The sequence below is a fragment of the Papio anubis genome, chromosome 6 (assembly GCF_008728515.1).
Source record: "Papio anubis isolate 15944 chromosome 6, Panubis1.0, whole genome shotgun sequence".
NCBI classification, from domain to species: Eukaryota; Metazoa; Chordata; class Mammalia; order Primates; family Cercopithecidae; genus Papio; species Papio anubis.
Genome location: NC_044981.1, coordinates 107,510,285 through 107,528,831, shown reverse-complemented (window position 1 = coordinate 107,528,831; position 18,547 = coordinate 107,510,285). Strand labels below are relative to the sequence as shown.

The window sequence follows — 18,547 nt, the reverse complement described above, 5'->3', positions numbered from 1 at the left end:
CAAAGATGAACAGAAATGAGGTTGTGGCATCAGGTAACCTCTTCTCTAATGGAGCAGATACGTGATCTGTGTGAACACCTGGCAGAATTCTTTAGTTTTGTCATAGGGGGACAAGTGAAGGATTCTGGGAGCATGGAGGAGGGAACAGTTATTTTAGATGGAGAAGATAGCAAACTTGAGACATTGGGGTCTGAACTTGACCTTTTAATGCAAACAGTAATATAAAATGGATGTTAATGATATTTGCTGCGTTGGGACTCATGCCTCGAATTATGAGAATGGAATTTCATACCTTTTTTTGAGGAAACAATTCTGGTATAAGTGGCCAGAGTAGGGGCAGTATTTTATGTCAAGCAAATATATCTGCCTGAGAACCCAGAAGTTGAAGATAGAACACAATTAAGAACATTTAGCTGTTGTTTAAAGAAAAAGCAAAGTTGTAACTCAAAACAAACAGGTCATCAGTGATATAATAATACAAAAATCACAGAACTGTTAAGAGAGGCAGGGGATAGTCGTGATGGAAGAATTTATCCAAACAACAGATTTGTTGAGCTATAAATGTAACAGTTTTTGAATTGCTTTAGTCATAGTTTTATTTTAGAAGGTTTAGCAGAAGCACTGAAATCATGGTAGTACTTTTTTTTTTTTTTAAATGGTCTCTCTGTTAGCAGAATCAAGTATCTTGATTAGCTTGTAATTAACACCATGTTATTGAGGTAAAAATAAACTTGAGAGAGAGCAAGTCTGTCTTAAGAATCTCACCTACCGAAAAAGAACTCTGGGCTTAATTACTTTATATGTTGTTCCAAAATTTCACAGCCTGCAGTAATAAGATGCCTTTGAAAGGAATAGAAGTTCTGAAAAACCTCATTGTTCAAAAATGAATCTAATGAAGAAAAGAGAGTGGTAACAAGAAAACTATAACTGTTTTCTTAAGGTAGATAGTATAAAACCTATGACAGATTTAGAATGCAGATCTCGGCTCACTGCTACCTCCGCCTCCCAGGTTCAAGCAGTTCTCTGCCTCAGCCTTCCGAGTAGCTGGCATTACAGGCACCCACCACCATGCCCTGCTAATTTTTCTGTACTTTTAGTGGAGACGGGTTTCACCATCTTGGCTAGGCTGGTCTTGAACTCCTGACCTCGTGATCCACCCACCTCAGCCTCCCAAAGTACTGGGATTACTGGTGTGAGCCACCGTGCCCAGCCTGTTTTTTCTTTATAGCATTTTTTATTAATGCCAATTATCAGTGAAAATCTAGATTCATTTAACTGACTGCCATTATATATTTTTCATGCTATAATTTCTTTATTAGTCCTCTGTAGTTTATATTTTCACAATTAAAAATTTATTTGATTTTACCATTTTAATATTTTAGTCCCTTCCTTTTATGGAGCTGTTCCCTGCTTTTACATAAACTTGAGTTTATACAAATGTTTAATTTTGGATTGATTACTTTATAAATGATTTAACATGGAATTTCTTGTATGTATGGCGCTTCTTTTTAAACATGTAATTGTGATAGTTGCTGTGTTTACATTTTCTTTCATAACAAAAAGTATCTCCCAATCTTTGTGTGTTTGTGTATGTTCTCAATAGGCCACTCCTCAGGATAGTCAGGAAGGAACATTTGGGTCAGAGCATTCAGCGTCACCATCACAAGGGAGTAGTCAGCAGCATTTTCTTGAACCTGAAGTCAATTTGGATGATTCCATAGATATTCAGCAGCAGGTAAAAGTAAATGCTTTTCTGGGTCATAAATATCTAAAAGTAGCTAAAGAAATAATATAAAATATTTTATACTAGCAGTGCCCTGAATATATTTTTCCCATGCTTAAGCTCCACTTTGTAATTGTTTCACTTATTAGTCCAAGCTTGTCTAAGGCCTAAGCGTGGCCACTAGGCCAAGCACGTGGCCCAGAACTGCTTCGAATGCAGCCCAACACAAATTAAACTTTCTTAAAACATGCGAGATTTTGTTTGTTTGTTTGTTTTTTAAAGCTCGTGAGCTGTCATTAGTGTTAGTATATTTTACATGTGGCCAGAGACATTTCTTCTTCAATGAGGCCCAGGGAAACCAAAGATTGGACACCACTGTATTAGGCATTAATGCTTCTATTGTGAATATTTTAAAAAACAGAATTGTCAGTGTATAACTCTGTCTCAACTAGCCTTTCTGTTTGTTTGCTGTTCTTTTGACTTTCAAGGATATGGATATAGATGAAGGGCAAGATGGAGTGGAAGAGGAGGTCTTTGAACAAGAAGCTAAGAAAGTGGCAGTTCGCTCAAGATCAAGAACACATTCACGATCTCGTTCAAGGTTCTACAATGATATTTAATAATAGCTCTGTATGAACTTTAAAATGTTGGCTTTATTTCTTTGCATCAGGATGAAAGGAAATGTTTTCCTTGGGATGACGTATTTTTTCACAGTCTCTCAGAAAAAAAGTTATTCCAAAGACAAGATAATCTTTGTTCTGTTTTAATTGGTATATCTGGCCATTTATTTCAGTAATTTACATAAGATTGGCAGCCATATCATGAGACTGGAATTTTGAGTTATATTTTATTTTAGTTAATATTATGATGACACCCAACTGAGAATATTGTTGCCCCTGAACAACAGTTAAATCAGGCCATATTTCCTGGATTCCATTTCATCTCACAATGATACCCAAAATGGTTATAAAAATAAAACTACAAAATTTATTTTTATAAACATTATAATACCAAACCATTATAAAACATAGTTTTCTTCATGAGTTTAACTTAAAGGCATCAGTCTTTAACGTTTTTGTATCCTATTTTTTTGCATCTGAATGCCCCTGAAAATCTGAACAGTAAATGCTGGGAGAGGGGCAGTACGTTTGATGAGTTTTTCACTCATTTCTTGTTCTTGTCACAAAGTTCTTTATATTTATCTACTGCAAATGAGAGCCTGTCAGTTCAACTTTCTCTAGACCCACCTCGTATCACTAAATTATTTTCCTGAAGCAGTAACAATCTTAATGCTGAAGATATCTTTGTCATTAGCAGCATCTTACTAAGCATTTTGAAGAGAGCTCAATGGCATGTGGTTGACAGGCAAAAAAGAAAGTGTTTCAGTGTCACCTTCTACAAGCACCATAAAATTTTACAGGTTGGAAACTACTAAGCAGAATTATGTAGTGGCCTAATGCTCTGTCACTTAAATGGTCTTTCAGTTTTCTTTGGTCTTTCATTCCTGTTCTGTTTGAAAAATTGAGTTGCAGTACACTAAGAGAAAGTAAGGCCCTTTCTAAAATCTTTTTTCTTCTTCATTGTGAATAGTCACCCATAGTCAGAATCACTGCCAACTAATATGGATCTAAGCAGTACACGGATTTAAGTAAAATGCATTTTTGAGACTTGATTGTACTTCAGAATATTTTAAGATATTGTCACTAAATATAAGACAACTTTTTTGTTGTTGTTTGTTGGGTTTTTTTCCCTCACTTAGAAGTGAGAGATTTGATAGAAAGAAAACATTGTCATTAGAAGTAAAATAAAAATTTTTTGTAGATCACCAAGAAAACGAAGGTCTAGGTCACGGTCTGGCTCTAGAAAGCGTAAACACAGAAAGCGATCACGCTCCCGCTCAAGAGAAAGAAAGAGGAAATCATCACGGTCGTATTCAAGTGAAAGGAGAGCCAGAGAAAGGGAAAAAGAAAGGCAGAAAAAGGGATTACCTCCAATTAGATCTAAAACACTGAGTGGTAAGTAACATATGTCTACAACGCTTTGGTTTCAATTAATACTTTAAAAATAGTTATCTGCTACAAAGTCTCTCAGCCAAATTTTATTTTCAGATTAAGAAGTTTAAAAGTGGTTTGGTAAATGAGTAATTTTGTCTCTGGCTTTTGTAACATGGTAGAGAAGAGAAGAAAAAGGAAGAACAGATTGCATTCAAATACCAAGGTCATTGAGGGTTGATTGTTTTTCAAATGCAAGTTAGAAAATACATAACTAATGATACAAAAAAGCAGACTAGGCTGGTATCTGTAGCATGGACACAGTGGCTTCTGTCTATAGTATTCTAACCAATTATGGCCACCAGGTCTGTAGGAGTAATTATTAAAGGAAGCATATACTTAGCTATATCTAATTTTTAAAGTAATTATAACATTATAGGTTAGCAGTACAGGATAATTCCTACTGTACAAACTTGGCACAGTTACGTGTTAGTCATTTACGTATGGTTAGAACAGATTTGGTAGTGGTGGGGTTTGGTTTTGGATTAGGCGTGGGGAGGTTTCACTTGGTAGGAATGTTAAGCACAGCAAAATAAGTTTTAATTAGTGCCAAATTCTGCCTAGGGTGTTCTTGGTGGGTTATGACTTTTAAGATGAACTAAGAGTTTACATACAGGCAAAGAAGTACATAAAATCAAGCAAATTGTCATTCTTTCCGAAGAGCTAAACATTGTTTGTGTTATCTAATTTCTGAAGACTTCCATGTAAATTCCCTCTGATAGGGAGTTAGAAAAATAATTGGTATAATTTATGCTACTAGAGCATCTTGGAAACCCAGACCTGTAATAAAAGGCAATAGCCATCTTCTTACTAAGTTTTGGCAGTTTTATAGGCCTTGGCTATCTTGCCTGAATTTTATCTGGTTGTGAGAGCTAGTGTCAACCTGATAAATGATTATTCTTGCTCTAGAAGTTTGTTTATCCCTTAGGGTGAGGGTATATATCCAAACATTTTAGTGCTGGCTGATAAAAGAAATAATATCAAAGGTCTGACCATAAAAATCTCTACTGTGCTTTCTCGTATGATTACCATTAAGATGTTCAGAATCATCTATTTGCCAATATTAGCGTAAGGATTTTATGTGGAGTCTCTCTCATTTAGTTTCTCACTTAATTTGTCATGTTCTTGATGTCACTGTTTACGTAGTTTTGGTTTTTTTTTTTAAACCATTTATTTAACTTTCTATTTTATTTTCCTTTAAGTTCTGGGATACATGTGCTGAACGTGCAGGTTTGTTACATAGGTACACAGGTGCCATGGTGGTTTGCTGCACCCATCAACCCGTCATCTAAGTTTTTTCTTTTTTTGTAAATTATACTTTAAGTTCTAGGGTACTTGTGTACAACATGCAGGTTTGTTACATAGGTATACATGTACCATGTTGGTTTGCTGCACCCATCAACCTGTCATCTACATTAGGTATTTCTCCTAATGCTATCCCTCCCCTAGCCCCCCCACCCTGTGTCCAAGTGTTCTCATTGTTCAGTTCCCACCTATGAGTGAGAACATGCAGTGTTTGGTTTTCTGTCCTTTTGATAGTTTGCTGAGAATGATGGTTTCCAGCTTCATCCATGTCGCTGCAAAGGACATGAACTCATCCTTTTTTATGGCTGCGTAGTATTCCATAGTGTATATGTGCCACATTTTCTTAATCCAGTCTATCATTGGTGGACATTTGGGTTAGTTCAAGTCTTTGCTGTTGTGAATAGTGCTTCAATAAACATACGTATGCTGTTTACATAGTTTTTAACTGTGGAATTTATTCTTTATTTCTGCTTTATTTTCATGGGTACAACAAACAGCAAGAAAGAAAATAAAAAGCACATGAATAAAAAGCGCATAACCAAATTCAGGCATGCCTCGTGTTATTGCAGTTCACTCCATTGTGCTTCGAAGAGACTGCTTTTTTTTTTTTTTTTTTAAATAGATTGAAGGGTTGTGACCACCCTGTGTTGAGTACATCTACTGGCACTATTTTTCCAATAGCAGGTGCCCACTTTGTCTCTATGTCAGCATTAGTTTTTTTTGTTTGTTTGTTTTAAGTGATAAAGTATTTTAAAATTAGGGTATATACATTGTTTTTTAAAGATATAATGCTGTTGAACACTTAATAGGTTATAGTGTAGTATAAACATAACTTTTATATGTACTGGGAAGAACAATTTATGTGACTCACCTTATTGCGATATCTGCTTTTATTGTGGTGGTCCAGAACCAAAGTTGCAGTAGCTCCAAGGTATGCCTGAACAGTGAAAAATAATCTGATTGTTTAACTCATAACTCTCCTTATTCAAAAGCAGTATCAATTTGCTGTGGTTTGTATTCTTTCTTAACACATTTTAAAGATATGGTAGTGTTTCATACTATTTATTGATCCTTAGCATGGATTTTAGAATGCATGGTTTTTTTTCTTGAATAGTCTAGGGGATATAAAGCACCAATGAATAATAACATTCCAGGAATCAAGTGTCCCTTCTGCATGGGATAGCAAGAATCATTAGTGCTTTCTGGGGAAAAATATGGAGTTCCCTATGGGAAAAATGTGTAGAGAGATAATATTGAAAGAGATAGGAAATATGGAACAGAGTTCAGGGAGATTAAGGCAGCTGGAATATGCAGAAACAGTAATAAAGAGAAAAAAGGGAATGCCAGGTGCAGCAGCTCACACCTATAATCCAAGCTACTTTGGGAGGCACAGGCCAGCAGATTGCTTGAGGCCAGGAGATTAAGACCAGCCTGAGCAACAAAGTGAGATCCCATCTCTACCCCCCAAAAAAAAAAAAAAATTAGTTGGGCAAGGTGGTTCACACCTGTAGTCCCAGCTACTCAAGCAAGAGGTGGGAGGATCACTTGTGCCTAGGAGGTCGAGAAGCTACAGTGGGATATGATTGTGTCACTGCACTCCAGCCTGAGGAACAGAGCAAGACCCTGTCTCAAAACAAAACAAAACAAAACAAAACAAACAAACAAAAAAGCTAAAAGAATCCTTAAGGCTGAGTACAGTGGCTCAAACCTACAATCACAGCACTTTGGAAGGCCAAGGCAGGAGGATTGCTTGAGGCCAGGAATTTGAGACCAGCCTGGGAAATAGCAAGACCATGTCTGTACTAAAAATAAAAACTTAGCCAAGCATGGTGATGTGTGCCTATAGTTTCAGCTTCTGTGGAGGCTGAGTCAGGGAGGATGCCGTAAAGCCAGGAGTTGGAGGCTGCAGTGAGCTATAATTGGGACATTGCACTCCAACCTCAGCCTGGGTGACAGAGCAAGACCTTGTCTCCAAAAATAAAGGGGCAGGGGAATTTATTCCATGATAGAGCTCCAGACTTCTGTTAAGGGTTTGTGGTAGATTGAATAATGGCCCCCTAAAAGGTATCTACATTTAAATCATTGGGACTTTTAAATATGTTGCATTGTATGGTAAAAGGGACTTTTCAGACCCTTTTAAATTAGGTATCATGAGGTGGGGAGATGAACCTGGATTATCCAGAAGACCCAGTTTAATTACACAGGTACATAAGGGGGAAGCCAAATACGCTGAAGAGAAAAGGTGATGTGATAATGAAAGGAGAGAGAATTTGGGAAATGTTGTGGAGGTGGTTTTGAAGACAGAGGATGGGACCATGAGCCAAGGAAGGCAGGCAACTTGTAGAACCTAGCAAAGGTAAGGAAACAGATTCTCCCCTAGAGCCCCGCAGAGGGAATGCAGCCCATTGTAGATATTCAGAACTATAAGATAATATATTTGTTTTATTCTAAGTTCATGTTATTTTGTTATAGCAGCAATAAAAAACTGTTACAAAGCTAGACATGGTGGCTTGCCTCTAATTCCAGCACTTTGAAATCACTTGAGACCAAGAGTTTGAGACCAGCCTGGTCAACCATGGTGAAATTGTATCTCTGCTAAAGATACAACAAAAATTAGCTGAGTGTGATGACGCATACCGGTAGTCCCAGTTACTCGGGAGGCTGAGGATGGAGGATCACTTGAGCCCGGGAGGTGGAGGTTGCAGAGAGCCGAGATCACATCACTGCACTCCAGTCTGGGCAACAGAGTGAGACCCTGTCTCAGGAAAAAAAAAACAAAACAACTAAAAACTTGATGCAGAGCTCCTTGAGACTTTAGTGGAAGATTAAATTGAATATACATAGGATAAGACTTACAGGAGATAAACAGCTTGCAGGGAAAGAACAATGACCAGGGACCCTGTGTTCACTAAGTGATTCCTAAAGCTTACAGAGGTCTAGAAGATGTTAGAGTTCTGACTAGCCACAGTGGAGAGACCTGGTTGAAAAGTGTAGGGCACTGAGTAGTGATCTTGCCAAGGGACTAAATTAGCCATAGGGTAAAACCTGCCTTAAACCTGTCTTATTATAGATAAAAGGTAGCCAGAAATGTGGACATTGACATAAATCCAAATACAATGTATGAAAATTCTGCAAAGGTATCAGCTATAAATATTTTTTAAATAAATGTCTTCTGTAAAAGGAGGCATTCATGGAGGCATGAACAGTACAGCTGAAAGTAGGCAAGATGTCTCATGTTTAATATTTGTTAAGGGGATGTGGCTTTCAACAGTTAAGTATCTCTTAAGTCTTTCAAGGGGTTAAGGGATGGTTCTGATTTGGCCATTTTTCCTTTGTATCTTTACACAAAGGATTGTTTCCTTAAGGATAAGATGCTGTTTTCAGATTTATCTCTTGATAAGAGAGACACATTCAGTTAGTCCTTCCAGCACAGAAAGACACTTAAAAGGTTCACAGGCGGGCGCAGTGGCTCACGCCTGTAATCCCAGCACTTTGGGAGGCCAAGGCCGGCGGATCATGAGGTCAGGAGATCGAGACCATCCTGGCTAACATGGTGAAACCCTGTCTCTATTAAAAATACAAAAAATCAGCCGGGCGTGGTGGCGGGCGCCTATAGTCCCAGCTACTCGGGAGGCCAAGGCAGGAGAATAGTGTGAACATGGGAGCCAGAGCTGGCAGTGAGCCAAGATCGAACCACTGCACTCCAGCCTGGGTGACAGAGTGAGACTCTGAGACTCCATCTCAAAAAAAGAAAAGGAAAGGTTCACAAATGGGATTACAGTGAGAAGTAGTTTTGAAACTTTGTTACACATTAGAATCACCTAGGGAATTTTACAACTCTCAGTTCCCCGTCTTTGATACTGCATGCTACTCATCCTTTTAGAGTGGGACCCTGGCATCCACAGATGATTCAAGTGTGCAGGCAAGCTTGAAAACAGGTGACATGCAAGTGGTTGAGTTGGCAGAGATGTGAATTAATACTTGTGATTTTAGTTGATTTTAAACATAACAGATGCAAGTGTTCATTGACAATTATTTAAAAATACATTCTCTTAAATTTAATTATTATGTTTATTACTGCTTTTTCCTCAGCTACTTTTGAAAGAAGTAACTGTGTCTATATGATTTATGTCATTTGTCTCTTATGTCTTGACAGTATGTAGTACTACTCTCTGGGTTGGGCAAGTGGACAAGAAGGCAACACAGCAAGACTTAACCAACCTGTTTGAAGAGTTTGGACAAATTGAATCCATTAATGCAAGTATTAGTTCTTAATAATTTAAGGTTTAAAAAAAGGAGGTTTTTATTAATACAAAGAGTCGCTTCTGTTCCTAATTAGCCCAGTAATGTCTACCTTAAATAATACACATCTTTAAAAGGATTGCTTTACTTTGATAATGTCTGTGTTTATTTTGGTGCGGTTTCTCTCCTTAATTATTTTTATTTTTTAGTGGAATTCTAACAAAATATTCTTGAGTTTTATAACAGTGTAGCATGCTTGGTTCCTAACATCATCAAATGTTTGAGTTAGCAGGAACCCTATGTGTGGTCTAGTTTAATTCCTTTTTTAAAAAAATGTGTCTAAGGAAATGGAGAGTTCCACAGAATTGTTGTCACTTGCACATGATCACATAAGCAGTCGTGGAGACACAGCTGGGCTTGAGATCCCAGTTTCTTTTGCGTTTTTCTTCTCACTGTCTTGTGCTCTTTTACTCTCTTTTTTATCAAACAGAGCAAATGTCAGGTAAGAAAATTAGTATGGCCAGCGAATTACTAGTAAGTTGAGCATAACTCTTTCACTCTGGATTCTTGCACTAGTTTTGCACCACTCAGTCTCCTCCTTTGAGTCTGTTTTATTCTTCATGAGGCCTGATGCTTTTCCCTGAAGGTTAGACATCTTGGTTTGCTATTTTAATTGTTCTTTTATTTAAAAATTATGTGCTCTCTGTCTTCCTTCCTCCTGCTGTGTGATGAAATGTTTTGTAGTCATTTGTTTGGGGAGACATTTATCCATCCATTCATCCATCCATACTGGTAAGCAGGAAGTATGAGGAGACCGAATTCATCAGGCTTCTGATTTCATTCCCTGTGGTTACAGTTTTATGTCTGTGGGATCTTTTTATCATTATTTATCAGAAAATTGCCCAGTTTTCCTTTCTAGTCTTATTTCCCAGTCTTCCTTAAATGGCCAAACTTGACTTTTCTGTAATAGTAACAGAATTCTTTGTTTGAGTTGAGTTGAACCATTTTGCATCTTACTTTTGACTGTGTATGATCTCTTTGGAGCCTCGTTAAGAAGCTGGTTAAGTAATTCAAATATGATTATTTTCTAATGAAGAAACTACGTGATTTGCTTAAGTTACACAGGTGATAAAAAGGTGATTGGTTAAGGATTTCAACTTGGGTACTTCAGATTTCTGTCTGTATACCACAAGAGTGCTGTCGACTTCTCTTATTCTTTTGTCTTTTTAGATTTTACCTGTTAAAACATCACTATCTTTCAGAGTCTGTAATCATAGACTTTCTCTGAAGTTTCTTTCTGGTTTACCCCTACCCTTAAACTACTGATTCTCAGTTCTAGCTGCATATCAGTAATATGTCTTGACATTTGAAAAATTAGGGATGCCGATGCTCAGTGTCTTCAAATTTTTAGCAAAGTGCACAGCTGCATACATAGGTGATTCTGACACACAGCAGGAATCATTGCTCTGAACACACCTTGTGTCCAAGTAACATTTTGTATTTTCCTGTTTGTTGATCATGTTTGTAGTCTTTATTGTATCGTGGTCGCTTGAGCATCTGTTTGCCTTATCCCTCTCCTCTATTGTATTACTTTTTGAGAGCATAGTACTTATAAATAATAAGCACTAAGTTATTTTGTGAAATGATTCATAATCCACTCATTTAATTTTGGGGACGTCAAAGATAAAAAAGTCCATTCAGCTTGGCATTTAGTAGGTCACTGGTGAGCTTGAAGAGAGTGGAGTATTTTCCAGTGGGTTGGTGAGGAATTAGAGTTAGATTGCAATAGATAAAGAAGAATGTCAAGGTTTAGATAGACTTCTCTTTTAAGAAGTTTGATATTAATATTAAAGAGACAGTAGCTTGAAGTGTTAGCAAGGCCGAGGAAAAGGTTTCTGTGTAAGCTTTAAGAACAGATAGGGCTTATTTTAGGTATTGAGTGAAAATAAAATGATAGAATGCCTTTTGAGTTTCTCAGAAAGAAATGCTGTGCATAGTTTTCTGAGTTAATATATTAAGGATAATTTTATGGTCTGGTAGTTGTAGAATAGTTAAATGCTTTATAAATCAGTCTCAAATCTTAACACTGAGGCTATTTTCTTCTTGTTAAAACCTTTGCCAGAAGCACTTGAACAAAATAAAGTTTTATAAGACTGAAAATTTTTATCAATTCTTTCAGATTATGGATTTTATATTAAGGATAAGATAATTCCCCAAAAGAAAAATCCTCTTTGCATTACTCAGTATAACATTTGGAAAAATTGAGGTAATATTGGGAATAAATTGTTGCCTTCAAATATTTTGACCATATACTACTACTTTCCTTTTATCTGGTGGCATTATATATATGAAGTTATACATTTTGTTTTGTTTTGTTTTTAATAGTTCTTTTTCTGTATTCAAAAAATATTGCCATATGATATTTAAGATTTCATGTATCATGGCTTATGATACCTAATTGAGTTTTGAATTTTGGGATTTTAAAAGTTGAGTTATTAATTGTACATGAATTGTACCTACTAATAAACAGCTGGAGGAAGAAAGGGGAAAATAAGTCAGTAATCTATCAAAATTGAAGTATTAGTAAGTAGTCAATGTTTTGTGTCATTTAAACCATAAAATACTGGAATGAATTTGTCTTCTTATACCATTTCTTAAAAAATTTTTTTTTTATTAGATGATTCCTCCCAGGGGCTGTGCTTATGTCTGCATGGTTCATCGACAAGATGCATTTCGAGCTCTTCAGAAACTCAGTTCTGGATCGTATAAAATTGGGTCCAAGGTCATTAAGGTGAGATTTGGTGGAGTGGAACTTGGGGTTGGGGGGGGCAGTATCTTTAATGTCTGTTATGTTAAAGTCTGAGTTTTTCACAAAAGGGTCACAAGCTCTTTTATTGGATTATTAGAATGTCTCTGTATTAAATTCTTTTTAAATGTTATGGACAAACCTCATCAGAAACTTATTGTTTCAGTTCATTGAGTTACAGAATTAGATGTAGGTAAGAATAAGTCCAATAATGAGAACTTCAGTTACTTCCTTGAAATTACACTTGCACAGCTTTCTGAGTCAACTGGGGCACCATTCTATGAGCAGAACGTGTTCATTTTATAGTATTGTCTTTCATTCACTTTTCCTCCCAATATTCCTTAACTATACATTCTAATTATATTATTGATTTCTTTTTTTTGACATGTTTTTGAAAATATAAACCAGGCCCTTCTGAAGAGATTATCAGAATATTTTTATTTTCTTCTTAGTCTTTATACTGAGAATGTTTTGAGTATCTTTCCATTACTTTCTATGATTAACTCACAATTTGCTTTCTGTTATTTGAAGTTTATCTCATCAGTTTCTGCAACTGAATTAAAAACTTTAGAATAATTACTTTCATTAAAGTCAATATATGCTCATCTGTTTTCATTCATGGCTAAGTTTCTTGTGTAAACTAAAGTGTCCCTAGTCTCCTCTGGAATAAAAGATTTTTTCTAAAATAATGGGCCAGGTGTGGCAGCTCACACCTGCAGTCCCAGCACTTTGGGAGGCTGAGGTGGGAGGATCACTTGAGCCCAGGAGTCTAAGAACAGCCTGGGCAACATGAGACCTCATCTCTACAAAACAACGTAAAAATTAGCTGAGTGTGATGGTATGCATCTATGGTCCCAGCTGCTTAGGAGGCTGAGGTGGGAGGATCTTTTGAGCCCAGGAAGTTAAGGCTGTAGTGAGCCATGGTCATGCCACTACACTCCAGCCTGGGTGACAGAATGAGACCCTGTCTCAAAAAGTGAAGAAAAATGCTGTTCTAATCACCCCTGATGTAGTTTGACATTTTTATGGTGAAAAGTGGATTTGGATTTTCTTTGGAAGTGCATTGCACTATTAGAGTTACAATAAGAAGTAGGAATCCTTTATTGTAAATACTATGTCTAATGTAAGTTTCATTTTAAAAAACAAAACTGGTGAGGCGCAGTGGCTCACACCTGCCCAGCACTTTTGGAGGCCGAGGTGGGCGGGTCACTTGAACTCAGGAGTTTTTGACAGCCTAAGCAACATGATGAAACCCCTAACTCTACTAAAAAATAAAAAAATTAGTTGGGCATGGTGTTGCCTGCCTACAGTCCCAGCTACTGCAGGGCTAAGGCAGGAATATCGCTTGAGCCCTCAAGGTCGAAGCAGTGAACCATGATTGTGCTACTGCACTCCAGCCTGGGTGACTGAGTGAGACCCTGTCTCAGACAAAGAAAAACAACTGGAAAAAAATTTTTTTGGCTACAATTAGTTTTCCAGCTCTGCTTTTCCAACTATTTTCTAAAACCAATTTTATTGTGTTTACATTGTTTAAATAAAATTTCGAACTTTTTACCTTGTTTTTATAGTATGTGTATATAAGCTTTCTTTTTTCCTCTTCCCATTTACAATAGATCGCTTGGGCTTTAAACAAAGGTGTAAAAACAGAATACAAACAATTCTGGGATGTGGATCTTGGAGTTACATATATACCATGGGAAAAAGTTAAAGTGGATGACTTGGAAGGTTTTGCAGAAGGAGGCATGATTGATCAGGAGACTGTAAATACTGGTAAGAATTTTAAGGTCTTTTTATTGTTAAAAAAAGTATGGTTAGAAGGTTGTAGCTGAAATGAATTTGGGGTGATAGCATTAACTCTGTATCCTGGATTCATCTCCCAAAAAAGACAAAAGATACATTCCTGTGCCCTAGTGTACATGCTTAATGGGACCTATTTCATAGATGTCAAAGTATAGATTAGAAAGTATGGAAGTCTATATAAATGTAGCATTTTTAAATGTATGAGTTTTTTTTTTTTTTCGTTTTCATACTTGAGAGTTATGTGTAGGAGGGATTTTTAAAACTAAATATTTGTGATTGCTTCAGTTTAAGTGGGAACTTGGGAAGTTTCTTTGAAACACTTTGCAGATTATTTTGAGTAGTATCCATGTTGAAAATAGCAGGAATAGAATCTTAGTTTAGGGAGGTTCAGATTCATACAATGTTAAATACTTTCTGGGATGCCTTTTACAATACCAAATGATCATCTAGCCTGCTTTTTTTTTTTCCCTCCCCCAAAAATTGTCTTTTTATTTTAAAAGATTTCAGTTAAAAATTGACAAAATGATTTGCAGTTATAACCAATAGGAAATCTAAACATTTGAAAAAGAACTGGAATGTATATACACACCTTTTTCCTTCACACCTTAGCTCGTTTATGAGAATTAGCTAATTTTCCGAATATTTGTTTCTCAGACCAATGCAAAATTTTGAACCATTTTTGTTTCTATTAAACTCTTCCTGTCAGGCCTACTCTTCACCCCACCCGCGCCAATGGCTGCTTATTCCAGTATCTTCACTTAGTAAATATTTTACTTTGTACTGTGTATCAGGCCTAATTTTAGGAACTGGAATTATAGCAGTGAGATAAATAGACAAAAATTCTTCCTCTTGTAGAGTGTAGCGCAGAGGTCAGCAACCTACTATCCATGGTCCAAATCCTGTTGGTAGCCTGTTCTGTAAAGTTTTATTGAAACACAGCCATGCTCACTTGTTTACCTATTTTATATTACTTTTTTTTTTTTTTGCAATAACAGTTCAACACTTGCAGCAGAGAACACATGGCCCATAAAGCCTCAAATGCTATAAAGTTCACTAGTGCATGTTTCACACATTATCTGTGAAGAAAACAGATAAAATAGATAAATAATATAGTACTTTAGTGTCAGTAAGTTCAAAGAAAAAAAATCAGGGAAGGGAGATGGGCAATGTGGGCGTGGAGGTGTTGCAGTTTTTATGTGCTTGTAGAAGATCTAATGGAGAATGAGATATTTGAAAGTGTAAGGCATGCAGCCATCTGGGGAAAGAGCATTCTATATGGAGGGAACAGCAAGTGCCATGTTTGTATTCAAAAATAAGGAGACCAGTATAGCTTGTGCAGAGTGAGTGAGGAAGGAGTAGTAGGAGATCAAGGCAGATAGGTACAGAGGGGCAAAGTCATATAAATCTTACTTACCTTACTTGATCTTTACTTTGAATGAGATGGAGAAGCATGAGAGAGGAACCATTAGAGCTTCTTTGTTCTCTTTTTGCATAGCTGTGTTTTCAGAAGGATTTTATTGTATTGGATTAATACTCTTCTAGTTGGTCTTCCTTTGTTGTATTTTGTGATTAAAAAATTGAGTATGGTTAGTTCCTCTTATATCAGCCAGCCATTGAGATATACGTGTCTATTATATCCCTTCTAAGTGTTTTCTTTAGATGAAATATTTTAGTGTCTTTCCTTTGTGTCTCATGTGTCATGGTTTTTTGAACTCCATAGTATCCTAATCAGATTATTCTGGGCAGAAGTCTAGAGTGGCACCTACAGTTTTGGATATATCTTAAAGATGTGCCAAGGTAGATGAAGAATTTAGATGTGAAATAAATGAATACAAAGAAGAAAATGAAAAGTTGCACCTATCCAAAGGAAATCAATTTCAAATATTTTGTTTAGAGTGGGAAACTGTGAAAAGCTCAGAACCTGTTAAAGAGACGGTCCAGACAACTCAGAGCCCAACTCCAGTTGAAAAGGAGACAGTGGTCACAACCCAGGCAGAGGTTTTCCCTCCTCCTGTTGCTATGTTGCAGGTTAGTGTTGAAGTGGGTCTGTTTTTTTTTTTTCCTTCATGTGTTCTTTTACATTTCTGTTTTTAATCATGTATTTACTTTATCAAACCGGAATGAAAATCTCCATATCAGAATAAATGGTTGTCAGTAGTTTTAGGGAAAAGAATATTTCTTTTAAATCTCTTGAAAAAAAAAAAAAAAAAAAAAGTCTGCTAATGCTGTGGTATCATTGTGCTAAACACATTAAAATAAAGATAACTATGGAAATATTATTTCTGAGAACTCACAGGATTTTTTTAGATTCATGTTTTTCTGAGGAGTCAAATTGATAGAACAGTAAGTTATTTTAATGAGTTTAATCAAATACTTTTTGAAAAATTATTTTTAGAAATGATGTCATTCGTATTTAAATATGTTTATTGAACAAATATTTACTGAGTACTGGCTCTGTGACACTCACTTTTCTAGGTATCAGTGAAAAACCCCCACAAATCTCTGCCCTTTTGGAGCTTTTATTCTCAATAGTGGTGACAGAAAATGTAAAATAAATATGATTATGAGATCATATGGAAGGAAAAAGGTAGCATAAGGCTGATCTATTTTAAATAGAATGGTGAGGATAGACCTAATTGAGAATGAGAAATTTGAGCAATGACTTAAAAGCACTAAGGGAATTAACCATGTGGATATCTGATGAAGAACATTCTGTTCAGAGGCAACAACCAGTGCAAAGGTCCCACACCAGGAATATGTTGGTGTGGTCCAGGAGTGTTAAGTGGGCTAGAATAAAGCCAGTGAAAGGCAAGTTAGTTGAAGATAAATCTTTCTAAGGACTTTGGCTTTCACTTGGAATGAGATGAGGATGGTGGGTCTTTACATGTGACAAAAAGAGAGAGAGATGAGGAGCCATTGGAGGATTCTGAGCAGAGGAGTGACTTGATCTGGCTTACAGTTTTAAAGAATTGCACCGGTTACTACTTTGAGACTAGGCTGTAGTGAGCTTTGAGTAGGGAGACCAGTTAAAAGACAGTTGTAGCAATCCAGATGAGAGCTGGTGATGGCTCAGAATAGACTTCTGGAGTGTCTGTTGCACTGGAGGTAATGAGAAAATAGTGGAGGTAATGAGAAATGGTCAGATACTAGGTGTATTTTGAAGGTGTTGTAACTAACAGGACTTTTCCTAGTGTGATTGGATTTGGGATTATTATGAGCAAAAGCAGAGGCAAGGTTTTTAGTCCAAGAAATTGGAAAGATAGAGTTACCATTAACTGAGACTGGGAAAGACTGTGAGAAGAGTTCTTTTGGGAAGGATGACTGGAAAATCAGTTGTTTCATACGTGTTAGGTAGAAGTATCTTTTTGTCAGCACACTTGGGATGTTGAACAGACACTTGATGTAACGTGAAATTTAGAAGAGAGCTAAAGCTGTGGTGCAGATGAATACTTGCGACTTGTACCTAGAGTGAGTAAAAGGTACTTATGCTAGGATTAGAAAATAAATTTATGAGAAATTTAAGCCATTCTAAAGCTGTTATTGACATGCTTCCTAATGGTGGTTAGGTTGCATAGCATAGGTGTTACTGAGTGGGAGATGGCAATTTAAAATGGAGCATAATACTCAGTTTCGAACTAGGTGACCATTAGTTTACATCACTTGAATGTAAGATCAAATTCATAATCTCCAAGTAAAAACTATCTGTTGAATAACATGGCCTTGTTTTTACCCTAAGTCGGTTCACTTGCAAGTATACAAAAAGGGGGCATAAAACCCTTTTTAATAGTATTTGTTACCATCCTGAAAGAGAAATAGAATAATTTGCCTTTAGTTGTTCCAAGATGCAGGTGAATAAACTGATGACTGAACTTTTTTGTCTGTACACAAAAGATTCCAGTGGCGCCAGCCGTGCCTACAGTTAGTTTAGTCCCACCAGCATTTCCTGTGTCGATGCCGGTTCCTCCTCCTGGATTTAGTCCGATTCCTCCACCTCCTTTTTTACGAGCAAGTTTTAACCCTTCACAACCACCACCTGGTAAGGAATTTTTGTTTTAATATTTGAACTCTATTTAGATTATCCTTTTAAGTTGTTGTTCTTTCAGATTTAAATACCATAGAGCAGTGGTTCTGAGACCTTAGCATGCATAGGCTTGTTACAGCACAGATTGCTGGACCCAGCCTCCACTGTTTTTGCTTTACTCGGTTTGTGGTAGGGGCCAGAGAGTTTTCTTTTCTAACTTGTTCTCAGAATGCAGATTGGTGGGAGAAGAAGCACTGGCACAGAAAAATAGAATTTCTTTAGAATAATTGAAAACCACGGCCAGGCATGGTGGCTCACATCTGTAATCCCAGCACTTAGGGAGGCCAAAGTGGGCAGATCACTTGAGGTCAGGAGTTTGAGACCAGCCTCACCAACATGGTGAAATCCCATCTGTACTAAAAATACAAAAATTAGCCAGGCGTGGTGGCTCAGGTCTGTAATTTCAGCTACTCGGGAGTCTGAGGCAGGAGAATGGTTTGAACCTGGTAGGCAGAGGTTGCAGTGAGCCAAGATCACACCACTGCGCTCCAGCCTGGGTAACAGAGCAATACTTTGTCTCAAAAAGAAAAAAAGGCAAA

General features: G+C 36.8%; 1 protein-coding gene across 9 annotated transcripts in view; it reads left to right on the top strand.

The window, feature by feature from the left end:
* Positions 1-18,547, top strand: part of SCAF8 (SR-related CTD associated factor 8) — a 249,609-nt gene that overhangs the window by 72,897 nt on the left and 158,165 nt on the right. For all 9 annotated transcript variants that reach the window (XR_004184579.1, XR_004184577.1, XR_004184580.1 and 6 more), the window contains 8 exons: positions 1,604-1,735; positions 2,212-2,324; positions 3,545-3,738; positions 9,236-9,336; positions 11,999-12,112; positions 13,741-13,897; positions 15,822-15,955; positions 17,819-17,963. Coding sequence is in view for 5 of the 9 variants with exons in the window: in XM_031667701.1 (XP_031523561.1) it covers positions 1,604-1,735; positions 2,212-2,324; positions 3,545-3,738; positions 9,236-9,336; positions 11,999-12,112; positions 13,741-13,897; positions 15,822-15,955; positions 17,819-17,963 (1,090 nt within the window). In the remaining 4 variants the exon portion in view is untranslated. The remainder of the gene's footprint in view (positions 1-1,603; positions 1,736-2,211; positions 2,325-3,544; positions 3,739-9,235; positions 9,337-11,998; positions 12,113-13,740; positions 13,898-15,821; positions 15,956-17,818; positions 17,964-18,547) is intronic.